General features: G+C 39.6%; 1 protein-coding gene across 1 annotated transcript in view; it reads left to right on the top strand.

Moving 5' to 3' along the window:
- The window catches only part of EPG5 (ectopic P-granules 5 autophagy tethering factor), a 101024-nt gene that overhangs the window by 13162 nt on the left and 63223 nt on the right, over positions 1–24639 (top strand). The window contains exons 3-13 of the mRNA XM_072829457.1: positions 967–1204; positions 2414–2550; positions 3487–3594; positions 4533–4606; positions 6559–6664; positions 8610–8724; positions 9385–9535; positions 12749–12904; positions 16285–16442; positions 17489–17643; positions 19722–19862. Coding sequence (XP_072685558.1) covers positions 967–1204; positions 2414–2550; positions 3487–3594; positions 4533–4606; positions 6559–6664; positions 8610–8724; positions 9385–9535; positions 12749–12904; positions 16285–16442; positions 17489–17643; positions 19722–19862 — 1539 coding nt within the window. The remainder of the gene's footprint in view (positions 1–966; positions 1205–2413; positions 2551–3486; positions 3595–4532; positions 4607–6558; positions 6665–8609; positions 8725–9384; positions 9536–12748; positions 12905–16284; positions 16443–17488; positions 17644–19721; positions 19863–24639) is intronic.

Genomic DNA, 24639 nt, shown 5'->3' with positions numbered 1-24639 from the left:
GCAGTATTGTGCTGGGCCAGCATTGTTACATCTTTTCATTTCCTAAGAGCAGCTGGATATCTGGATTTATGTGTGAAGGATCCTGATTTGTAAATGTTGGCAACAAAGTAGAGAGTAGAGGCCAAGTAAGCCATGTTTCCAGGGCAGATTTGGCCTGTGGACCCTTTGGTTTGTAACCTTGGGCATAATGCCAGGAACATCCAAGTGGGTAGAGAGTGTCAAGGAGAGGATGATCCGTGGAATAAGCTTGAGAGATGAGGAAACAGGAAGGCAATTAGATGTGACTCTGTGGAGGCCAAGGTGACCATTAGGGAAGCCATTTCACCAGGGCCTGGGAAGGACAGCAAGGAAGAGAAGGCCACTGTTGGCAAGTTTGGCCAAGAAGGGAAGTGAAGGGAAGCTGGAGGACATAGGAGAAACATGTGCTTTCCCTCATCCCTAATCTTTGCTCATTGGGAGACCTGTGTATCTCTCTTTGTAGGAAGAAAGGAGTCCATGGAGAGGGGAAAAAGGGGGAGGGGGTAGAATCAGGAACACAGCTGGAGGTTATTAGTATTGGAAAGGAGAGGAGTTTCTTTTGATCAGAATCACAAAGAATGAGGGTAGGTACAGAGATATTTTGAAGTCCCTTGAAGTTGTGGGGATATCACATTGACTGTTTATAGAGTTGAAGATAAGATTATCAATCATGAGACTCTTAGGGACAAGTTCTATTATTTTCTTCTTAGGGTTTCTTTTTCCTTCTTTGACCTTATGATGCTTTGTGATTGGCATGATCCCTTTTGGCACCTCATTATATATTTGACTTCTTGTTCCCTGGATGGTAGTCTTTATAAATCCCCTTGCTGTGATTTATAAGCTCTTTGAAGGTGGTACCAAAGCCAACACATTGTATGCCTGCAGTCTGATTACTTCAAGTGTAAAGAGTTAACTGGTGTCTTATTTTACCCTTTTGTCCACTGCTAGGGTATCTGTGCAGATCAAGTGAAGGTTTCAGGCTATCACCGCTTCCAAAGAGTAGAGATGAATGAAAATGCACTGGGGGAGCTAAAGAAGCTATTTGATGCCAAATCTGAGCACCTCCATCAGACCCTTGCTCTGCATTCGTACACTTCTGTGCTCTCAAAATTGCAAGTGGAGTCGTACATTTATGCCTTACTCAATAGTTCAGCTCTTCTGAGATCTTTAGCAGTTCAAGGCCGAGGTATGTGAATCCCGAAAGTCTCACTCTTGTGTCTGCAATGAAAAAAGAATTGAGGAGTTGGTTGAATTGATTGTGTACTAATTGGTATCTTAAGGGAACATTTGTGCCAGCTGTTTCACCTGGCCTTGCCTTGCCCAGAGTAGGATTGAGATCTGCCTTAATAACATTTCTTGGGAGCTATGCTAGGTCTCCCTTCCCCATGGCTGTTAGTCTCTGCTTCTCTGGGAAGTCAAAAAGCTTGCTTTTATCATTAATGTTCCTTAGTCCCAATTTATGTGCTGTTGACCAAGTAGAATTCAAATACATTTTGATTCTAAAACTGATACTCAGCATACTTTTTCATCCTGTGTCTTTTCTACTTTATTTTTGCTTGTCTGGTTTCTTGGGCTGTTTATAAAACTTTCATCAGAGGATCTATAATGTTCTGCATTTTTCATTGTATTTAGGTTTTACAAAACTAGCTTTAATTGTTAGACATTAATTAATTAACATTTAATATGTTAGACATGAATTAGTTAATTGAATTACACAATTTTTATTTCTGGGGAGATATTAGGAATATTTACAGTAGGAGCATCCTAGATGCCTGCGTGCTCAGGTGTTGATGTTTTTATCACCATCTGACTTTTGATTTTGGCTCAGATCATAATCTCAGGGCTGTGAGATCAAGCCTCGTGTTAGGCTCTCCATTGGGCATTGAGATTCTATCTCTTCTCTCCTGCTCTCTCAAAAAAAAAAAAAAAAAAAAAAAAAAATCCCCCCACCCCCGCCCGTTGTTTTCACAACTAATCAAAGAGCTGGGGTTAGACCAGAGATCTGCTGATTTTTAAATAAAAAATGGATTTTGATGAAGTTAATTTTCCCTTACTTTGTACTACTTCACAAAGTTAAATACTTTTTTGAATTACATATTTAGTAGAAATTCAGATTTTTTAAAAAAGTTTTATTTATTCAAGTAGTCTCTACACCCAACGTGGGGCTTGAACTCATGATCCCAAGATTGAGTCACATGCTCTTCCAACTGAGCCAGCCAGGTGCCCCAAAATTCTGATATTTTTGATGCATCTTTTCTCCTTGGATTTTTATCTGAACTAAGTATTTTGAAAAGATTTTATTTATCTATTTATTTATTTATAGGTAGCGACACTAAAAATTCTCTCCAAAACACCATTTACTTGAGGTTCATTTAATCCTCTTTTTAATTTATAGCTTGTAAACAGACAGAAAGCTTTCCTTCTGACCTGTGTCAACTAAAGGAGTGCATTAGTGTCTTATTCATGTTCACCAGGAGAGTTAATGAAGATGCTCAGTTCCATGACGATATTCTTCTCTGGCTGCAGAAATTGGTAAGGGAACAAATAATTGAAGAATTATGCTTTCTCCTAGTTTTTTTTTTCAACAGCTTCTTCAGCCAATTTGTTTAATATGTTAATTAGTGACATTTTCTTTGTTCATGACACATGGAAATAAGTTACACTTATTTAGTGTGTTATTAAGCACAAAGGATTTTTCTTTCTGATACATTTTAAGCTAAATAATCTTAGGCCTTCCATTTAGGAAGAAATGGAAATGTGGGAAGCACACTACTAAATTAGAGACAGGATGTATACGTAGAATACAGGTAGCTGATGTAAAACCTTCCATTCTTAAAAGACTTAAGAGAAAAAAGGCAGATATCAGGATTTGGGAAATTTAAGAAAGATGTTAAGTGTATTAGAGAGGGAGGCTTATTTGTTAGAGGTTGTGTTTTCAATGGGGCTGCCTTGGGTGCTTTTTTTTAAGATTCACACTAGAGTTCTTACATATGTGATAAGGTTCCAGGCATACTTCTTTGGATTTGAGAATTTATTACAAACTGAGACTAGATTAAACTATTTGACTTGTATCTAATCATGTTACCACACAGTAAGTAAGTTGTATTTTGCCAGATAATAAAAACTGGGTTTTCAGGGAAACTGTTTATGCTGTTTTTATCATAGTACTCCAAGGTTCTTAGGCCTCCATGTGCCTCTGTGGTAGAAACTCAACCTGTTAATAGTATCTCTCTGGTTATATACTATATACATACTAGATATATATATATACACACACAACCATGTATACATATATATGCATATATATACACACACACACAAATACAGTATGTATATATGCAGTGGATCTCTGATTACTTTTCTGAAAGATCCATTATGTTTTAAACATTGGCTAAGTGATTTTACTAGACCCCTAGGTATGTTTTTCTTTTTATTAAATAGTGAAACTCTGTGTCCTTCCCTGTTCAGGTGTCAGTGTTACAAAGAGTTGGCTGTCCTGGAGATCACTTCTTCCTTTTAAACCATATTCTTCGATGCCCAGCTGGTGTTAGTAAATGGGCTGTTCCTTTCATACAGGTATGCTGAATGGTCTGATTTTGAGTGGGATGAGAGAGATTTTGTTAAATATTTGTCCTAAAGAAAGAATTTTGTCCCTTTAAAAAGCTATTTAAAAATATTGACCTTTAAAATAGAATTCTTAAAATATTTTAGTATATGTTTTATGTATTCACAGGAGTTTTTATGCTGAAACTTCTTGGGCCATCCATAATTGATGACATTAAGATAGAATTGCAAAAGTTTCCTTGTAGTCTGGCTTGGTAGATTGAGTAGTATTTAATTGTGGAAAATTTCTGTGCAGGAAGACTCATTAGGCGCTTTTTTTTTTTTTTTTTTTTTTTTGTAATATTCAACATAGCTTCCTAAATCAGTCCACCTCACACCACAGTTGGTATAGGCAAAACAGAAACCATGAGCATCTCAGAGTTCTTTAATGCTTGCAGAGATCCATATCTGTGCAATCAGCTCTCATATAATCACCTTCAGTGCTGATTATATGATTTACGATTTCTCCTCTCTGCTGCTTGCTTTTGAGTGGTTTTGTTACTCACAGCGACCACTCAGATGGGTGGAAGCCAGTGGGTGCTGGGTTCAACTTCTCCACATTACCTTTTTTTAAGTATTTCTGGTGGTGAGAAGTTTGAATCTTTTTAGGTGGGCAGAGGATTTTTTTATTTTGTTTTGTTTTGTCTTTGGATGAAAAGAGCAGTATTGTTCTTCGTCCTATATGGTTACAGTGGTTGAAGCAAACTGTTCAACTAGTGCTGCTCTGTGAGTCCAGCCAAATCAGTACTACCATGTAACCTATGAGCTGTGCTCTCAATCTTATGGATTAGGTCTTACTTCCATCTTTGTTTTTTGTAATAGCTCCCTTTGTCGGAATGCCGGTGAACTAAGATGATGGATACTTGGGTTGTCGGTTTTCTACAGTATGCCTTTTCCTTTTCTGATTTCAGATCAAAGTGTTGAATAACCCATCAGGGGTCTTTCATTTTATGCAGTCCCTTGCCCTGCTAATGTCTCCTGTCAAGTAAGTGTGGAAGAGCTTTATGAAGTAGAAATTGAAATGCTTCTTTCTACCAAAGGATTGGCTTCCTAAATTACCCAGATCCAAATACTGCTAAGGGAAGTGTCAGCATTCCAGAATTTAATATTGTGGATTTTCCTTGGGCTGGATACCCTTTGTCCCCAGATGACCTTATTAACTGCTTATTTATAAAGTTATACTTTTTTTTGGACCCCCCCTTTTTAGTGGGTTTGCCTCTCCTGTCATATATGTCATTATGAAACATGCCGTGGAGAGACAAGAAAGATCCATCTTTTCCTTAGAAGAAGAGATGTAGTAGAGAGGGGAAAAAGTACAGAGATCCGAGTGCCAACACATGAAGCTGCGATTGGCATACTAGCACTGAGGAGACTGAAGGGAGGAGGGTGGAACAGTGAGAGAAGGTTCCCAGTGCCTGAGCTGGGTTGCAAGAATGATGTAGATCTCAGTAGGAGAAGGAGCTGGCAGGGCACTGTTGATGGGGAGAAGAGGCAGAGGCCCAAAGTACAGGTACAGATGGCTGCAGGAGGAGACAGGTAGGAGATCAGCTTGGCTGCAGTGAAGGACTGCATGGGAGATGGTCATATAGTAGAATAACCATAGCGACTTGGATTATAGACGGTTCTGACATTGAGACAGAGGGATCCAGATTTGATATGGTCTGGCTCTGGTAGCAGGTAAGGGCTTTTGAACAAAGGTAAGTATTGTATCAAAGAAGGTTAGGATTGAGTAGAGGCAGGAGAAGATGTGCTTCTGCTTCGTTGACTTACAGTTAGAGACTTCTGGCTCTCCTGGCTCTGGATCCCAGCTCATCATCTAGAGGACATTTAATTGGGGGAGAAGGCACAGTCTATGTGGGGTGACTGGCTCTTGGTCCCGGAAAGCCTGTCTGCCTTAGACCCTGCATTGGGGTCATGATTGGGGGAAAGAGGAGGAGGGGAACCTAAAAGTTATCTTCCCAGAAAAGGATTAAGTAGCAGACTAAATAAGGAACTTAGGGGAAAGGAGTGTTGAGACAGAACTCTGTAGATGTCTGAGCCTGGGGGGCTGTGAGGGCACTGGCACCCTAACAGACTGGAAGGACAGAGAGGAGAGCCGTTTTATGAGGAGGAAAGTCTGAGGTCATTGAGGCATACAAGTGGACACATATGAGTGGCAGGTACCAGTGGACATTTGGAGTTTCAGGATTGGAGCTCTGTGGGTGGAAAGGGCAGCAGTGGACCTACAGAGCTGGAAGTTTTGGGAGAAAGTTCCTGTAATAAGAAGAAATGGATGAATTTTTTAGGGTCAGGCCAGAGGGGAAGGAACAGGGGACCAAAAACCGTGTTGTGGTCCAAGAGAAGAAAGTTCTCTGGCTCCACCTGCTCATTGGGTCTAGCCACCACTTTGTGAAGTCTGGCTGGCAAGACTTCTCTCCAGTTCTCTCTCTCTCTGCCTGGACTCAGGGGGCTTCTCCAACATGTGTTAGATAGGATTTTGATGTAAAAATGTTTTTGCCTTTGGAGGTACTCTTTTGCCCTAAATGAGCTTTTGAGTTTCCTGCAGATTATCCTTTTTAATTTGGTAAGGTTTGGTTCCTCAAAGCTGTGGATGTGGCAGTAAAAGTTTGTAAGCCTGGCTTGACTTGAGGTGCCGCAGAACCTGTATGTATTGAGGTCCCATAGTGTATGGGAGCTGTGCCAGCATAACCACTTCTCTGCAGTTAACTCATCACTACTAATTCAGAATGGTCGAGGTTTGCACACAATTTGTGAGGTCTTAGCCTCTTTGAGTCTTAGCCAGTTCTTATTTCTCATTTATTAATTTAAACCATTTGAAGATTGGGTGGATAGCTGACTCTTCTCTAGGGTGAGTAGATGACCCAGAGTGCCTGCATGTGGGCTCTTAAACATGTGATTGGTAAACATGTGATTGGTATGATTTCCGTTGTCTTTTAGGAATCGAGCAGAGTTCCTGTGCCACATGAAGCCCAGTGAGCAGAAGCCATCCACCTCGGGGCCTGCATCTGGGACATGGACTCTAGTAGATGAGGGAGGAGAAGAGGTAATGCATCATGTTTGCGTTATTTTAATTAATCATTGTAAAGCTCCTCTTGTGTGCTGCGCATTGTTCTAAGCACTTTTCACATTGTCTTTCACTGACCTCTGCCCACAATCCCATGAGATGCATGTATTGGTCTGAGAAAACGGAGGTGCAGGGGATGAAGGATTTTTCCCAGGTCAGAAGGTCAGTGAATGGTGGAGCTTCTAGTGCCTGTGCTCTGAGCTAGTGTGTGCTGTGTTGTCACCCTTGTGTAGGATGTCTTCCTATTTAGCTGGGAGAATTTGAAACCTAGGAATATTTCCATATGGTGTAAAACTTCTATTAGGATTTTCTTTTATGAAGTCACAGGTCTGGGGCTTGAGGTCCCACCAGCAGGTAATGGGAGCCTGTGGAATAAAGGGCGGGAGCTTCCCAAGGTCTTCCTTTATCTGTTACAAATACTTCTTACCCAGATCTTCTCATTTGCAAGGTAGAAGATGGTTCTTTATTCATGGTAAGAATTGAATGATCAAAATCCAATTTCTCAAGGTAGTGCTTATTGATGTTTCTTTCTGCTGTGCATAGGGAATTTCCTCCAGCCTTGTTATCTGCCTTAGTGCTTTCTTAAGCTCCTCATCCTGATGTGATGTGCTGTGCGGGGGCCAGATTTACTAAGACTCTCTTTTAAAAGAAGTTGATGGCTAGCAGCAGACAGTTCACAGAATGACAGCTGTGGCAGCTGTGGGGATCACGTCTGTGTATTTAACTGAATGCTCATTCAGAAACGGGGAGCCCGTTCACAACTCACTTGACTCTTCAGACATCTCTGCTAGAGATTCACCAGTCACCTTGAAGAGAGCTTCCCAGGAGCTGGTGCAAACTGGTCTTTCAAAGATTGTGGTGGGACAAGTGTTTTCCCCCCAAGAATGTTCTTCCCTGAGAGAGAAGTCTTTTCTCTGTGGGATTTCCTACGTTTACTCCCAGAGGCAGATAATGGTTGGGAACTCCCCAGTGGTGCCTGGTTCCTGGCTAGCACACCCTGACTGCTGAGTGAATTCAAGAACTTGTGACATAGACGAGAATGTTGGGAGTGCTGTTAACTCAGGAAAGGCTGTGGGGAGGAAGGCCTCCTGGATTATCCAAATCAGTGGTTGCTAGCTGCCAGCTGTATATTGGAACTGCCTGGGCAACTTAAAAATCTTTCCCAGGCCCATGCCCAGACATAGAGATGTGTGACAGCCTCCCTGGTGATTCTCATGTGCAGCTAGAGTGGAGAGCTACTTACTGCTCTAGGTAGAGTTTCTGAGGCTTGTTTGTTAGCCATTTAGGACCTAAAATAGGGTGGGAGTGAAGGAATGAGTGGCTTGGGAAATTATGAATGAATTACATTAGTCTTGTGTTGAAATTGAGGTGATACATTCTTCAGGATCTCTGGATCTTTTTATAACATTCCCTTTTGAATGTAACATATTTTAGGACAAAAACCAGCTTAATTTCTAAGATGACTTCAGTCTTCTGTATCAAAAAACCCCAAAGGTTTCCCCTATATAATCTCTATGTAATGGCCTGCAAGCCTCCTGCTTTAGCAAATTGACAACAGAGCTTCAGTTATCTATAGTAAATGCAAATAACTTTGCCATAAGGCAGTTGAGTATTACAGTAGGCCTTGATTTGGGGGCAAGAGACTTGTAGCTAAAATAATTTGGAGTCAGTATATGGTTCTTTAATTGATGTCAAAGCAATTTCAGCCACAGAAGAATGCATATGACCCAGATGCACATAAAATTGTGCTTGTAATTTGGGGGTTTTACAGCCCATTTATGAATCTGATAGGAAGAGGAAAACTCCATGAAGACATATGTACCATGTACCACTTGTATCTGTGATAATTTAGCTCTTGTAACTCTAGACTGTGGTGCATTCTGGTGAAATCAGCTGACACGGTTTTGCATTTTTTTCCCCTTAGGATGAAGACCCTGAGACCAGTTGGCTTCTCCTTAATGAAGATGACTTGGTTATCCTTTTATCACAGTTTCCGTTCCATGAACTCTTTCAGCATCTTCTTGGGTTTAAAGCAAAAGGTAGACTGATTTCTTTTATCATGTGTTAAATAGGATAGTGGCAAGCTCAGCACAGGAACTCAGCGTCTAGCCTTCCATCTCGGGCAGGTTCCTGATTCAGGTTCCCCCATGCCTGGCCATACCATGCAAACATGGTTGCATCAGATGTCAGTGAGATTCCCTTCTTTTCTCTTGTCCTTATATTTTCCCACCTAGTGCTGAAATGCAGAAAGGTCAGCTAGCTTGCACATTGTTCAGCTTTTTTTTTTTTTTTTTTTTTTAAAGATTTTGTTTATTTCAGAGAGGGAGAGAGAATGCACATGCGCAGGAGCAGGGGGAAGGGCAAAAGGAGAGGGGGAGGGACAAGCAGACTCTGTGAAGCAGGGAGCTCAACTTGGGGCTTGATCCCGGGACTCCGAGATCATGACCTGAGCCGAAGGCAGATACTTAACTGTTTGAGCCACCCAGGCACCTCTACTTTGCCCAGCTTTAATATATTGTTTTCATTTTGCATTTTGTCTCAGGTTTTCCATTTCATATTGGCAGAGGAGCCAGAGCAATGGAGATTGTTAAATTTTCTCTGCCACAGCTTTGTTACCTCATTGGGGTATTTGTACCCATGTCCTTCGGTGTGTTTTCATAGTAATTATGATTTCTTCCTTTTCTCTGATTAACTTCTAGGTGATTATTCACCTGAAACAACAAGACCTCAAGAGATGATGAAAATTTTTGCCTTTGCTAACTCACTAGTGGAGCTTCTGGCTGTGGGGTTAGAAACCTTTAATAGAGCACGCTACAGGCAGTTTGTGAAGCGAATTGGTTATATGATCAGGTAATACTACTGTTGGTACATCTGTTTGTATCTGCCTTCCCCTGGGTCAGACACTTACACTGTGAAATTCGGATGATGGACATTTCAGTGTATGCTTCAGGTCTGATTTATCATAAAAGTAAGAATTTTTTTTCACCATCTGACAGATAGGAATTCCATAAATGCTTCCAGTCAGAATATGTGGTTTATTACATCAAATTTAACTAATTTGCTAGGTAATTATCCTTGGAGTCAAGGTCCTCAAAGCAGTTGCTGGGTTGAACTTGGCCAGAGAAACTCAACTCAGTAAAGGAAAATGAAGCCTCTTTGAAGCTTTTTTCCTTTTCCTGTGCTCCCTGTTTTCTTCTGCCTTCTCGTTTTGCCTGGGAATTGTCACTTAGCTGTGGAAGATTGGCAGTAGCTCTTTTGTGTCATTGTTTCCCTCTTGCCGCTCTTATTTATTCCTATTCTGATTTTCTGGTAAATACCATTTAAAGAAAGTTGCAAAGACTTCCGTCAGTGGCCACTGTATTTGAACTGGGGAAAGCATCACCATTTATTTGATTGAAAAATGGATTTATGCTTTTATTTCCAAGTATGAATAAATTTGGAGAACATGTACTGCTTTTCATTGAAGAATTGATTTTATATCCCCTTTTCTGCATCATTAAATTTTCTGTCTTTCCCGTCATTCCCTACAGCATATCAGTATGCTGTTATTTCTTCTAATCTCCTTTCTCTCCAAAAAAACCCTCTAAAACTTCTCCTCTTCTCCAGTTATGTTTCTAAAACAAAATGGATTCTAATTAGTTTATTTTTCGATGTGTATCCATGTACTTTGTAAAGCCAGGTAAATGATTATAAGATGCCCTGCAAGGCTGGGGGGTGACTTTCAATATCTTAAGAAAGCATTCAGTAGAGGATAATGAAAACAAGATGATGGAAGGAAGGATGGCTGATGACTTGAAGAGTAATTTCTTAAGAGCTAAAAGCCCATATACTTCTTATCAGAAGTCAGACATTTATTTTCTGATACTGCTCGGTAAATAAGGTAAAATCTGTCCTTGGGTTTGTAGATGTGATACAGGATCAATTGTTCACTAAATGCCAGGTGTGTACCTCCTCGTTTTATTCTCCCAATAACTCTGTAGGAAAGACATTGTTATTTATTGCTTTAAGGTCACCATTCACTCTTTATAATATTTGTGTAAATATTTACAGCTGATGATTATAATATAGAATGACTATTCTTTCTTTGTTTTCCATCTGCTTTCTTTTCTTTGTATCTATCACAGATTCTTCTTCTTCTTTTTTTTTTTTTTTAATTTTATTTATTCATGAGAGACAGAGAGAGAGAGAGAAGCAGAGGCAGAGACACAGGCAGAGGGAGAAGTAGGCTCCATGCAGGGAGCCTGACGCGGGACTCAATCCTGGGTCTCCAGGATCCCACCCAGGGCCGAAGGTGGAGCTAAACCACTGAGCCACCCAGGCTGCCCACAGATTCTTCTCATACCTTCCAGTTGTAGAACAGTTTTCTACAAGGTCTCTTTCTTCAGGTCATCTATCAGTTCTAGTTTTTTCCCTCCATTCTTGTGTGAACTCTCCACAGTCAGGCTTTCCCCCTTATACTCCCCAGCCAGTTCTTAAGAATGAAAGTTGCTAATGATCACTGTTCTACTGATCCAGCAGCCAGTTCTGAGTCTTCCTCCTCCTTTACATCTCTCCCACAGTTTACATAGCTTTCTCAGAGTTGCCCACTTTCCTCTTAAAACATTTTGTTTGCTTGATTTCTAGGATCCCACATTCTCCTGGTTCCTCCTCCATTTCCCTGATGGCTCATTTTCTGCCTCCTTGGTGATATTCATCCTCACTCCCAAACATCTTGAGGTCAGAGCACCTCAGGGCTCAGTTCCTGGAACTCTTCTCTCCATCTAAACTTGCTCTTGGGACCTCATCCATTCTCATGTCTTTAAATATCATCTAAATACTGTTATGATTCTCAGAATTCTATTTCCAGCCCAGGCTTCTCTCTTAAGCTTGTAAGTCCAGCTGCCAACTCAGCACCTCCACTTGCATGACTCACAAACATCGTAGTATTAATACACCCAACAGACCTCCCTCGCTTCACCTCCCAAACCACTCCTCCATGGCCTTCCCAATTTTAGTAGGTGGCAACTTTATTCTTCTGGTTGCTCGGGCCAGAATACTTGTTGTCACCCTGACTTTTTTACACCCCACATCCAGTGTAACAGCCAATTTTGTCATTTCTACCTTCAAAATACCATCTGTCATCAAATCCGAGATGCCACCAATTCTGAAGATGCATTTTGTGTGCCTCTAAGAAAGAAAACTACCAAAATAAGACATGTTATCAGTTTAATATACATTCCAGTTGCAGGGGTTAGTGTGTGAAAGGTGTGCATCCTTTTGAACTAATTAAACATGCCATTTCCAGAATCCAGCTGCTTCTCCTCGCCTTCACTGCTACTACCCTAGTTCACGCTCAGGTATTTCTCCCTGATTATAATTATAATAGCCTTCCGACTTATCTTCCTGCTGTTGCCCTGACTCTCCCCTCAGCTCATTCTCACAACAGCCAGTGTTGCCTGTAAAGATAAGACAGCAGCCCATGTCATCCCCTGGCTCCCAGTCTTATTCAGAGTGAAAGTGTTCACAGTGCCCTGGTTGTCATGGTCTAGTTTCCTGTCACTTTCCTGATTTCCTCTCTAGCCAGTCTCCATCTCACTTAGCTTGCTTTCAGGTGCTGGCTGCCTTGCCATTCGTCCAACCTCCTGAACACGCCTTCGAGCCTTCACACTACTTGTTTCTTCTACCTGGACACTCTTCCCTTAGAGATCCCCGTGACCTCTTCCAGTCTTTGCTTCCATGCCCCTCTTCAGTGAGGCCTTTTCTGCTCCCAGCCAGCTCCTTTACTCTGGCCAGCTCCAGAGAAACCTTAGGCCCCTCCCCTACTTATTTTCCTCATCGTCACTTATAACCACGTGACAGACTATATTTTTCACTTTATTTTGTTTATTGACTGTTTGCTCTCCACTAAATGTAAGCTGCATGAGGGTAGGGTTTGTCCCCCCCACTGAATTCTCTGTAGAGCCTAGAAGATAGTAGGTGTTCAATAAATATGTATTGAATAAATGAGTGCTTCAAATATAATATAAAGGTGCCAGGGTTGAGCGTATTAACGAAAAATGCCGTATTGCCTTTCCTCCTGCTCAGGATGACCCTGGGTTATGTGAGCGATCATTGGGCACAGTTTGTGAGCTACAACCGAGGTCTGGGTCTGGCCCAGCAGCCCTATTCTCTGGAGAAACTACAGGTTGAATTTGATGAGCTGTTTTTGAGAGCTGTCCTACATGTGCTGAAAGCCAAAAGGTAAGATGTATGATGAAAATTGTTGAGAAGTGGCTCCTTGGCTAGTGAGAAAGATTGGTGTGAAAGTCACTGACTGCAGTAGATCTCTTACAATAATATCTAAGTGTTATTTCATCTATTTCTTATCTTGGGCAAATTCATGGTCTTTAGTTTCCTTCTTGTGCTGACTGAAATGCTCTCTTTTTAAGGTTTCTTTCAATCTTAAAATAACCTCATTCTGATAGCTTAGTTTTGCCACCCTGCACTTTTGGGGCCCCCTTGAACAAGGGATGAATTCTGCTGCATGCTCACCTCAGTACCTGAATGAGGCAGGGTAGGTGCTCAGTGCACAGTATAAATGGTTTGCCCATTTTATTGTTCAAGTTGTCTTACCCTAAGGGTTTCAAGATATAGGCTTCTTGTGAGTCCTGGTCCCCGTCTTGGTTGTGTAAATGCTGTCTTCTGATCATTTGTCTTTGTTGCTGCTTATAGCCTCAGTTATACTGGAGGCAGAGGCAGGGGCCCAGTGGTGCCTCCTGTACTGTCTTCACTGAGCTTCTGGTTGCATGTAGGGCAAGTTCTGCCAAGCTTTGTGCCCTCTGCTAGCAGAGGTTTGCTGGCCTCCAGCTCCACTCACAAGCTGCCAGCTCTTCCCCACCTTTGCCTTCCTCTGAGTTGTTTGCTCCCTCTTGCCATGGGTCTCTTAGTTCCAGCCCTTTATTTGTTGTGCGCTGTGTAGTGGCTTTAAATCTTGCCTGCTGTTTACTGTCAACTTGGGCCAGTCACCTCATATTTTTCTTCTCATTATCTTCATTTATAAAATAGGGATGAGGCACCTGGGTGGCTCAGTGGTTGAGGGTCTGCCTTTAGCTCAGGTCCTGGGATCAAGTCACGCATTGGGCTCCATGCAGAGAGCCTGCTTCTCCCTCTGCCTATGTCTGTGCCTCTCTCTCTATGTCTTTCATGAATAAATAAATCTTAAAAAAAATAAAATGGGGTTGATGGGAATGATTTTGCCCATTCCATTGATCTCATGAGTATGTTAGCAGGATGAATGCAGTAATATATATGCAAGTACTTTCTAAACCATGAAGGGCTTTTTAGATTAAGTGGTGGTGGTTCTTTTGTGGTTTCAGAGGAAGAATAGAATAACTGCTTGCTTTGAGAAATATCAGAACTCCTTAACTAAATCTTAAACACTTTAGGTACTCAGAAGGCATGGGTCTAAAATAAATAGAACTTGGGCTTAGAAATTTATCTTTAGACTTTTTGTTACACATTCTGTGTTGTCCATAAATTTGGCGGTCTAATGAGGTACACCGGATCTTGTGCAGACCCCTGCCAGAGAGTCAGGAGTGGTTGGCCGGCTCTGGTCTCCTTTTACATGTCCTTGTGGCTGCTCAGCGGAGATGGAAAGCTCTCACTGTGGTTACCAGCTCTTAGAGTTTGAGCTGTGGACACTCCCGTAGTATCATACACGTCATTCACAAAGATGATAATCATCTTACACTTTAAAATATTGAGACTGTTATTCTTAGTGTGATTTATTTCAGGAAAGAAATTTTATCAGAATCAGATACTCAAAGCCATGAAATTTAAATTTATTTGGCACTCCAGTAGAAATTTCTGACAGTGGTTATCCCCCAGCCTAAAGCAAAACAAAACCAAAAGATGGCAAAAACTTAAGGCAGACTTATTGCATATCTGCCATACAGAGAATTTGGTAGCCTGAAATACACAGTCCTGTGACATTACTTTTAAGGCCTCTGCATTTTCCCCTCATTGTTTTGGGATAAATTATACAACAGTGTCAGATCCTATGGGAGGTGTTAGGATAATTAATAAGACAGAAGCTTGGCCCACCTGAACTTATAGTTTCTTCAACCCTTGCTCAGGAGTCTTGCTTTTGCTTTTCAGGCCACCAGCAGCCTCATGGCCTATAGATGTGGGTCAGGCATGTGCTGTTCATTCCTTTTTCTTTTTCTCTTAAAAAGCTTTGTTTATAATCAGTCAATTTGTAGCTTTGCCCAAAATATAGCAATAGTTTTGAGTGCCTCCTTGTTTTTTTAAAGTTTTTTTTTTTTTTAAGGTTTTATTTATTTGAGAGTGAAAGAGAGAGAGAGAACGTGAGCAGAGGGAGGGACAGAGGAAGAGGGAGAAGCAGACTCCCGATGAGTAGGGAGCCTGATGTGGAACTCCATCCCAAGACCCCAGGATCATGACCTAAGTGGAAGGCAGACACTTAACTGACTGAGCCACCCAGGCACTCCAAGATTTTTTTGAGATAAAATTCATGTAACAAAATTTTAATGAACATTTACTGAGTGTTGATTGTTTTCAAGATATTGGTTTAGGTAGTGGATAATTAAAATACGAGACTTTATACATTGTGGTTTATTCAAAGATGAACAAAACCTGTTTTCTTGCTCTCAAATTGTTGTGGTGTATGTGTGTATGTAAATTACAGCAGCTTGAGGCATTTCTCACTGTGTGATTTAAGGAGCACATGAGTCTGAGTCAACCAGGGTAACTAGAATATGCAAATCTTGGGCCCCAGCTGTGACCTACAAAATAAGGATCTCTGTAGGCAGGCCTTGGAGTCTGCATTTTCCACAAAGTCTCCTTGTGATTTTTCTGCCTACTCCAGTGTGAGAACCACCAGTCGAGGTTATGATATTGCCAAAGTCAGGCATGGATGGAATTCTGGAATAGTGCTGAGGAGGAAATCAGGAGGGCTTCACAAATGGGGGGATGGCAGCTTGGAGGTATGAGGTTCCTGCCAGGCTTGTCCAGGCTCAGTCTAATACTCTGAACTCAGCGAGGGCTCTGGTTAGAAACGTGGGTCTGAGCTATATAGTGGAAGCGTTTGAACTTGGGGCTGAGGAGTTTGAATTTCATTTGAGGATGAGTAGGGATTCCCTGGAAGGTTTTGATTCTCCTCCCACTCATTGCACTTGTGTCATTGTGCACACATAACGTGCACATATGCTCAGACACATATATATCCATATCTAAGCATCTCTCTTATCTCCCAGGTTTTAAAAGTCTTTGGTTCAAAACACAGCTCTGTCTCTCACTACCCTTTCTGTGCCTTAGTATCTTTATGTGTAAGTTGGGGATAGTCTCAATAATAAAACTTGCCTTGGTTTTAGCGAGGGGGGAGTGAGATGGTTTCTCTGGCAGGGTGATTAGAACAGTACCTGGCACAGACTAAGTGCTTTGTGAGTATTGTTACTGTTACCCATTCTTGAGGTGTTGATGGCTGAAGCTGGTTAGAAAAATTGCTGTTAGAAAAATTGTGATTTAAGAACCTTTTTCCCTACCAAAGCAGGTCTGCTTGCTTTCTCAGTGTGGTGAAGTTGACTGATATATGAAATTATTCCTACTCTTAAAACATGCAGACTTGGCATTTGGCTGTTTATGTCAGAGATGCCCTTTGGAACGCTGTCCGTCCAGATGCTCTGGAAGCTCTTCTACCTCATGCACCAGGTGGAGAGTGGGAATCTGGAGAAGCTCTGCATCACTCTCCTGCCTGCTGAGTGCAAGAAGCAGCTCCAAGGTACAGCCTGGTCAAAACGTGTAGCACAGATCTTTTCCTACCCTGTGGGCCTTTGCTTTCATGGCTTTATTATTTTTATTTTTGGAAGGACTAAGAGAATACTCCACATATTCATATGTAATAATTTTAAAATTCAAAAGACTGCTTTATTGTTTTGACATATTAGAATGATAATTCCTGTTTTCATTATTCATGAAATGCTCTGGGTAGTAACTTGTTATGATCCCAATTCAGGGTCAGGAAATGAAAATTGGGTTGTAAATGCCTCCATGGAGTTATTTTGAAAGTATAGGATATTTGATGGACTACCTTTGATTTCTCAGATGTAAACACATGGAAAGAAGTATAGGTTTATTGTCTTCCTGCTCTGACAGTTCCATCAGGGGAATGTTTTTTAAACAGACTTTTTTTTTTCTAATGTTTTTTCTATAACTGCCTTTGTGACATTTAGTTTTCCGTCACTGTCACAAAGCCGTTTGTCAGTAGTGCCCTCTAGTGACAAAATGTAATATTGCTTACACCTCATCCTACTTTGTACATTTAGCAGTATTGCAGTCATGGTCATAATTAATTTCTTGCCCCAAATTTTCATTTATAAGAAAATATATTTTGCTTGAAATGAATGCTGTGTTTGTGCTGAATGTTTCGCTTGTCCTAGCAGTTTTCATTAGTCAGGTCATCATTCATTTGGCTGACAGTTACCACGTTGTTTCAGGTGTGCCTTTGAAGGTGCTTTTCCTGGTGACAAAACCCTTTACCAGTCACTCGTGTCACTTAATCTTCAACAACATTTTAAGGCAGATGAAGAAACTGAGAATTGAGGGTGCTAAGTGTCACATCTGAGGTTACATTATATACTAAAGTTGGAATTTCATCTGGTCCCTTTCTTTTTCCCTGAAGCCTGTAGAAATCCGTTCTGGAACAAAGAATCTTAAATATTTCTAAATATCTTTTAATTTTATATCTTCTTTCTCTCTGGAAGAATGATTAAAAGTGATATATATTCATTGTTTCCCTATTATAATTTTCTTGCCCTACACTTGCAGACCCAGAACATTTTGTGAATTTCGAGAAGTGTCTTTCTTCCATGAATAGCTCAGAAGAAATATGCCTTCTGACTACATTTGCTCAGATGGCTCAGGCCAGAAGAACCAATGTGGATGAAGACTTCATAAAAATTATTGTTCTGGAGATATATGAGGTTAGAATAATAAGTTTTAGAAATCAGCTAAAAAATGTTTTCTTTTGGATTATTCGTGCATTGATTCTTTTCGGATTGCTTTAAAAAAAGTGACTAACTTTTGTATTGTCTGCACTTTGGGAGGAGATGGAGAATCAAAGGAATTCAGTTTGCTATAAGGAGTATTGAAAATATGAATCATACTCATTTCATTTCCCTCTACTATCTCTTGACATTTGCTGCATGAGTTTTGGTGAGGAGTAGACAGTCTGGCACAGCCTGACACTTGGAGTTTTAACACTGTCTGTTGTCCTTCCACCCCACAACACTGCCAATAACATGGAAGCCTGGCTTTTAAGCCAGTTTATTTATTTATTTTAAAAAATATTTTATTTATTTAGAGTGCAAGTGTGGGGGTTGGGAAGAAGGAGAGAATCCGAAGCAGATTCCCCAATGAGCATGGAGCCCAATTCAGGGCTCAATCCCACAACACTAAGACCATGGTCTAAGCCAAAACCAAGAATCTGACACCTAACTGATTGGGCCACCCCGGTACTCTTTCCAAGCCAGTTTAAATGAGATGGTGGAAAGAAGACTGACACTACAGCTAGAAGACTTGCATTTTTTTTCTTTGCTAGTAATTGCCCATCTCACAGCTGAAAAGACACCCCACCATTCTGGGCTTAGCTCCCTCAGCTATAAAATGATAGGCTGGGATCAGATCTTTGCCTTCACCTTCTCACTGAGCCATCTGTAACAGAGAAAGAGAGTAGATTCTGGACCCCTGCATGTCTAGAGACATAATCCAAAGTGCTTATCAGGATTTTTATTTGAGTTTTGTATATTTAAAAAGATGCATATTTTCCATGTAGGCTGTCATTTATCTGTTTGTCTTCATTAAAAAATATTTCTTTCAAACTATTCAAGTAAACTGAAATAAAATTACATTTGAGGAAGATTCCCTGAATTTATTACCTTCTCCCTAATACTGTGGTTTGAGAATGATAGAACTGGATGATATAAAGTTCTTTTCCAGGGTCAAATACTAGGCTATTCCTATACTTTTATTTTGTACTCACAGTTAAGGCCTAAATGGATATGGAATTCTAGACTTCCTTTATGCTATGAGATTATTGCAGGGGGTGGGAGGCAGGGCTATTTTCACACAGTGAGTGGTATTCTCAAGGTCTCTTGTGAAAGTAACATTTGTGCTTTTGAATGTTTTGAGAGTTTTGGCCAATACAGTAAAAATTGCATCGTGTATTACATTCAGATTCTGTTTGTGTGCGTGCATATGTGCATATAGTGTGAAATAGAAGCAATACTTAACCTTACGGAGATGCACCTTCACCTTTTTTGATTGTTATTTTTCTCTTCTATTCCCTTGTATTTTTTTTTTTTTTAATGTTCTCCATTGACATCAGTGGATTGTAACTTGTCCTTTGGAATACATTATTTAAGAGTAGCTGGTACACGTTGATATTTTAGAAGAGCTTGTCTTTGGAGATCTTAAATAAGATAAGATTTAAGGAGAGAATAGATATTTCTTTGAAATGCATTCTGACTTTCCTCATTTTAGCAATTTTTTCAATTTGAAAAAGTTTTTACACCAAGGTTTCTATAGTGAAAGGACAATTTTATTTTATTTTTTTAAAGATTTTATTTATTTATTCATGAGAAACAGAGAGAGGCAGAGACATAGAGAGGGAGAAGCAGGCTTTATGCAGGGAGCCCGATGGGGTACTTGATCTCGGGACCCCTGGATCACACCCTGAGCTAAAGGCAGACGCTCAACCACTGAGCCACCCAGGCATCCCAAAAGGACTATTTTATAGCCACAGAAAGACTTTGGGATATACTTCCTGTACTTGCACTTGAAGTCATTGTTACATAGTTGCTTCCTGTCTCCTCCTGACTCCTCAGGGTAGACAGCCCTCTGAAGGTCTGACATCTTTTGAACATGGTGTGATGTGAGGCTCCTTGTGAGATTCTTTATTTGAAAAGAAAAGAATCCTTGAAAACATCCTAAGTGAATTATGGAACTTTGTTTTGACTGATAATTGACTGAAAGTGCCATCTCCACCTCCTCCCGCTTTTAGGTATCTTATGTCACCCTGTCTACCAGAGAGACTTTTTCAAAGGTTGGTCGGGAGCTCTTAGGCGCCATCACAGCTGTTCACCCTGAGATAATTTCTATCCTTTTGGATCGAGTTCAAGAAACCATTGACCAGGTGGGAATGGTAAGGGCACTGTTTTGTTTGTTTGCTTTGCTTTTTTTTTTTGTTCTCTTAAATCCTACACCAATGGAGCAATGAGAAAAATAGGTTGTTGGACATGACTGAGGCACAGGTGCAAGCAGGGTGAAGAGAGAACATACTGTGTCCCGGGCTCTGCCATTTGTCACACCTGTGAACAGAAAGCTGGGATTGCTTCTCTTTAATCTCCTCCAAGTGACTTTCCCACCTGCCTCAATGACAGGTTTTCCTTTTAATTGAAGTCTTCAGTTAACAATAGTTGACATTTCAAAGTTTGTTTGGCTCTCATAGTTTTTATATTTTATACTCAGAAGAAAACAACCCCAATTAAGAAGGTAGGCCCTATTTACATCAGCCAAAAGCAAAATTAAAAGTGGTAATTTAAATTGAACAGGACACATAGAGTGGATTTCTGTCATTTGTTACAATCCCTTCTGTAATCTTCATCGATGTTAAAAATAGCTGTATTGTGATATAATTCACATGGCGTACAATTAATCTATTTAAAGCATGTAAGTCAATGGTTTTTAGTATATTCATAGAGTTGTGTCATCATCACCACTCTCAGTTTTAGAACACTTTCATCACCTCGGAAAGAAACCATACATCCTTTTGCTGTCACATTTTGTCTTTCCATCCCCTCCAGCCCTAAGCCACCACTAATCTACCTTCTGCCTCTAGAGATTTGACTCTTCTTGACATTTTGTATAAATGGAGTCAGACAGTATGTGGTCTGTGGCTGACTTCTTTTACTTAGCGTAATGTTTTTCAGGTTCATTCATGGTGTAGACTGAGTCAGCACTTCATGCCTTTTAATGGCCAAATAATATTCCATTATGTGGATGTACCGCTTTAAAATACATATGCTTAATGAAGATTTTCTTCTTCATCTCTAAGAATGCTGTAATGTGTGAATTTTTCTAATGGCAGGTAGTCATGCATCATAACTTGAAAAGGAACAATTAAAGTTCTTTTCTGCATGGTACTTGCAAAGGGCCCTTCCTCTTGTAGTCACTGCATTACTCCTATAGGATAGAGGACTGATAACTCTCATTGCTTCATCACATTCATAAGTGGGCAAATTCCAGTGAAAGATTCGTTTATGAAACATAGATTTTTCGAAATGAAGAATAAATGATATGCTTTTCTTGGAGGAGTACATGGTACTTTATTTTATGTTAAGAAATTGAATTGTGGCAAATTATGCACAACATAAAAATGCCATTTTAACCCTTTTTAAGTTCAGTGACATGAATACATTCACACTGTTTTGCTGCTTACCATCACCATCACCATCATCCATCAACACAACTCTTTTCATCTTTTTTTTTTTTTTGTGGCATCTTTTTTTTTTTAATATTTACTTTATTTATTTGAGAGAGGGATAGCAAGAGAGAGGAGCACAAGCAGGAGGAAAAGGGCAAAGCAGGTTCCCCACTGAGCAGGGAGCCTAACATGGGGCTTGATCCCAGGACCCCAGGATCATGACCTGAGCCAAAGGCAGAAGCTTAACCAACTGAGCCACCCTGGCATCCCTCAACTCTTTTTATCTTGCAAAACTGAAACTCGGTACCATTGAAACAGTAAGTCCCCATTCCCTCCATCCTCCACCGTCCAGCCCTGGCAACCAACATTCTGCTTTCTCTCTCTGTGAGTTTGACTATTCTAGATACCTCATATAAGTGAAACTATACAATATTTATCCTTCTGTGATTAGCTTATTTCGTTTAACATATTCTTGTCATGTTTATGCATGTCATAGCATGTGTCAGAATTTCCTTTTTAAGCTAGAATAATATTTTGTTTTATCTGGTCATCTGTTGATGGGCACTCAGATTGCTTCTACCTTTTGGCTACTGTGAGTAATGCAGCTCTGAACATAAGTATACAGCTCTCTGAGACCATGCTTTCTATTCTTTTGGGTATATACCCAGAAGTAGAATTACTGGAAATAGGATAATTCTATTTTTCATTTTTTGAGGCATCAGCATACTGTTTTCCATAGTGGCAGTAGTCCTTTTTAAGAAAAGCATTGTATCCCACTGTAATATGATTATATTGAGATGAAAAACCTTTTATATGCAATATACAGAAGCATGGTTTTGGTTGCTCAGTTTTGAGCAATTATCCAATAGAATGAGTCCCGAAGAAATATATGTAGGGGTCACAGGATTCTTTCCATTTGACTGAGCTCATCATCATTTTCTCCTAAGTGTTTTTCTGGCTTTCGCTACACTTCTATTTTAACTTTGGTCGAGTAGTAAACTGCCCAGAGATACTTCATTGTAAAACTTGGGACCACAAGGTTTTAGAGCACATCTTCTAAAAGGTGCTTCCATTCTCTTTAAAACTGTGTTCTGTGAACTTGCTGACATCTTTGGAGGAACTTGTTCAAATGCTCTAGGCCTTTAGATGAATAGGATAGCTTTGAATATTTTTGTTGTCACCCTGGGATAATCAGGAATCAGACATAGCCCCAGAGCCTGGGAATGATCTGTGGGCTCTATAATCTTCTAGTTTTCAAATGTTGAACCATTATTATTCCCTGGAATAAAAGCCACTTGATCATGGTGTAATATTCTTGATATATGTTGATAGATTCAATTTGATATTATTTTTTGTTGGGTATACATGTATATTTATGAGGGGTATTGATTTATAATTGTTATAATTGTTATGTCTTTGTTAGATTTTGATTTTAGGGTTATGTCAGCCTCATCATGTGAGTTGGGAAGAATTCCCTCTTCTTCTATTTTTTAAGAGTTTTGTAAGATTGCTATTAATTCTAACTTGAGTGTTTGACGGAGTTTACCAGTGAAATCATCTGGCCCTAGAGTTTTCTTCATAGGCCCTTTTGATAACAATTTGCATTTTTTAAACAAATACAGTACTGTTCAGATTTTTATTTTTCCTTAGTTTTGCTAAGTTATATTTTTAAAGGTATTTCCCCATTTCATCTAACTAGTTGAATCTGTTGACATAGAGTTTTTGGTAATATTTCCTTGTTAACCTTTTAATGTCCCTAGGGTCTTTCGTGATAGCCACACTTTGATTCTTGGTGGACAGATCCATGCTATCCCATTATTTTATCTAGCTAGGATAAGTGTTTTTCTGGATAGATCTCATTGCTTTACTCATTGTTCTAGAACCATTATTTTACCCTTTCTTTCATATTTTCACAGGGTATAGTAGGATTTTTCCATCTTCAAAATTTCTATTTTACCATTTTATTCAGAATATTTAAGACCTTTATTAATAAGTTCTCATGAAAATTTAAGTATGTGAGTGCACACACACAGAGGAAAGGAAAAGTTTCTTTAAAATTTATCCTTTTTACTGTTCTTTCTCATTTTGTTTTGCTTCTCACTGGGAGCAGTGCAGGAACCTGAAAGATACCAGAATGTATGTTCTGGATCTGTGTTGTCCAATATAGTAGCCGCTAAGTACATATAACTATTGAGTCCTTGAAAGATGGCTAGTCCAAATTGAGATGTACTGTAAGTATAAACTACTCACTGGGTTCCAAGACTTCTATGAACAAAAAGTATGTAACATGTCTCAATAGGTCTGTGTAACAATTACATGTTGATGTATTGGATTAAATAAAATATGTTACTAAAATCAATTTTATGTGTTTCATTTAACTTTTTAAAAAATGTGGGTATTAGAAAAATTAATATTACATATGTGGCTTGTATTATATTTCCACTGGATAGCACTGTCTTAGACATTATAAAATAAATTGCTCTTCTGATCAGTCTCCCTTAAAGCAAACTATTGAGTGAACCCAGATTTATCTTAATTTGTACACATGGATATGGTATTCAGAAAGTGATGCTATAGACTTTTTGTAAACATGATTGAAAAAACTTTTTATTATAGAATCTTTCAAATCTATATAAAAGAATAAGGTAAATGATCCCTGTGTGCCCATCATCCAGTTTCAGCAGTTACCAACTCTTGTTTGATCTTGTTTCATCTTTACCTCCATCCACTCCTTGTCCCTCTTCCCCAGATTGCTCGGAGGCTAACAGAAATATCTTTTTAAATGCCATAGAAGAAATAATAGTTTTTTTTAATAGTTGACATGCGATATTATATTCGTTTCAGGTGTACAACATAGTGATTCAACAATTGCATACATTATGAAATAATCACCAGGATAAGTGTAGTCACCATCCGTCACTCTACAGAGTTATTACAATATCATTGACCGTTATCCCTGTGCTAATACTTCTCATCCCTGTGACTTATTTATTTTATAACTGGAAGCCTGTACCTTTTTCACCCATTCCCTTATGCCTCTCCCCTCTGGCAACTACCAGTTTGTTCTCTGTATTTGAGTCTATTTCTGTTTTTTGTTTGTTTAAGTAACTATTTAAAATGCTAAGTCTCTCCATAAAATGAATGACTGTCTCCTCATTTATCCTGGCTTTAAATTTGGGTCTTGGTATGGTGGTTTTCTTAAATGGAGGTATATCAATTTGTATATAACAAGAGGTTATTGACCTTTACAAAGGGTAGCAAAATGTGCTTTTGGTGTATCATTAGTTATTTTATTTGGCTGGCTGTGATGTCCATTTCAGTAGTCTAACAGTATTTATTTCATTTGGTTGTCCATGATGTCCATTTCATTTGTCTAACAATCAAACAAAACCCCACTTCCTCTTGGAAATATTTTTTACAAGCAGTTTAATAATATAATACTGTAGTAATAGAGGATTGTTCTTAAGTTTCGATCTTAATTGTCCTCATTTTCTTT

This window comes from Canis lupus, chromosome 6 (assembly GCF_048164855.1).
Source record: "Canis lupus baileyi chromosome 6, mCanLup2.hap1, whole genome shotgun sequence".
Classification (NCBI taxonomy): domain Eukaryota; kingdom Metazoa; phylum Chordata; class Mammalia; order Carnivora; family Canidae; genus Canis; species Canis lupus.
This window is presented reverse-complemented; position numbering and strand designations above follow the sequence as displayed.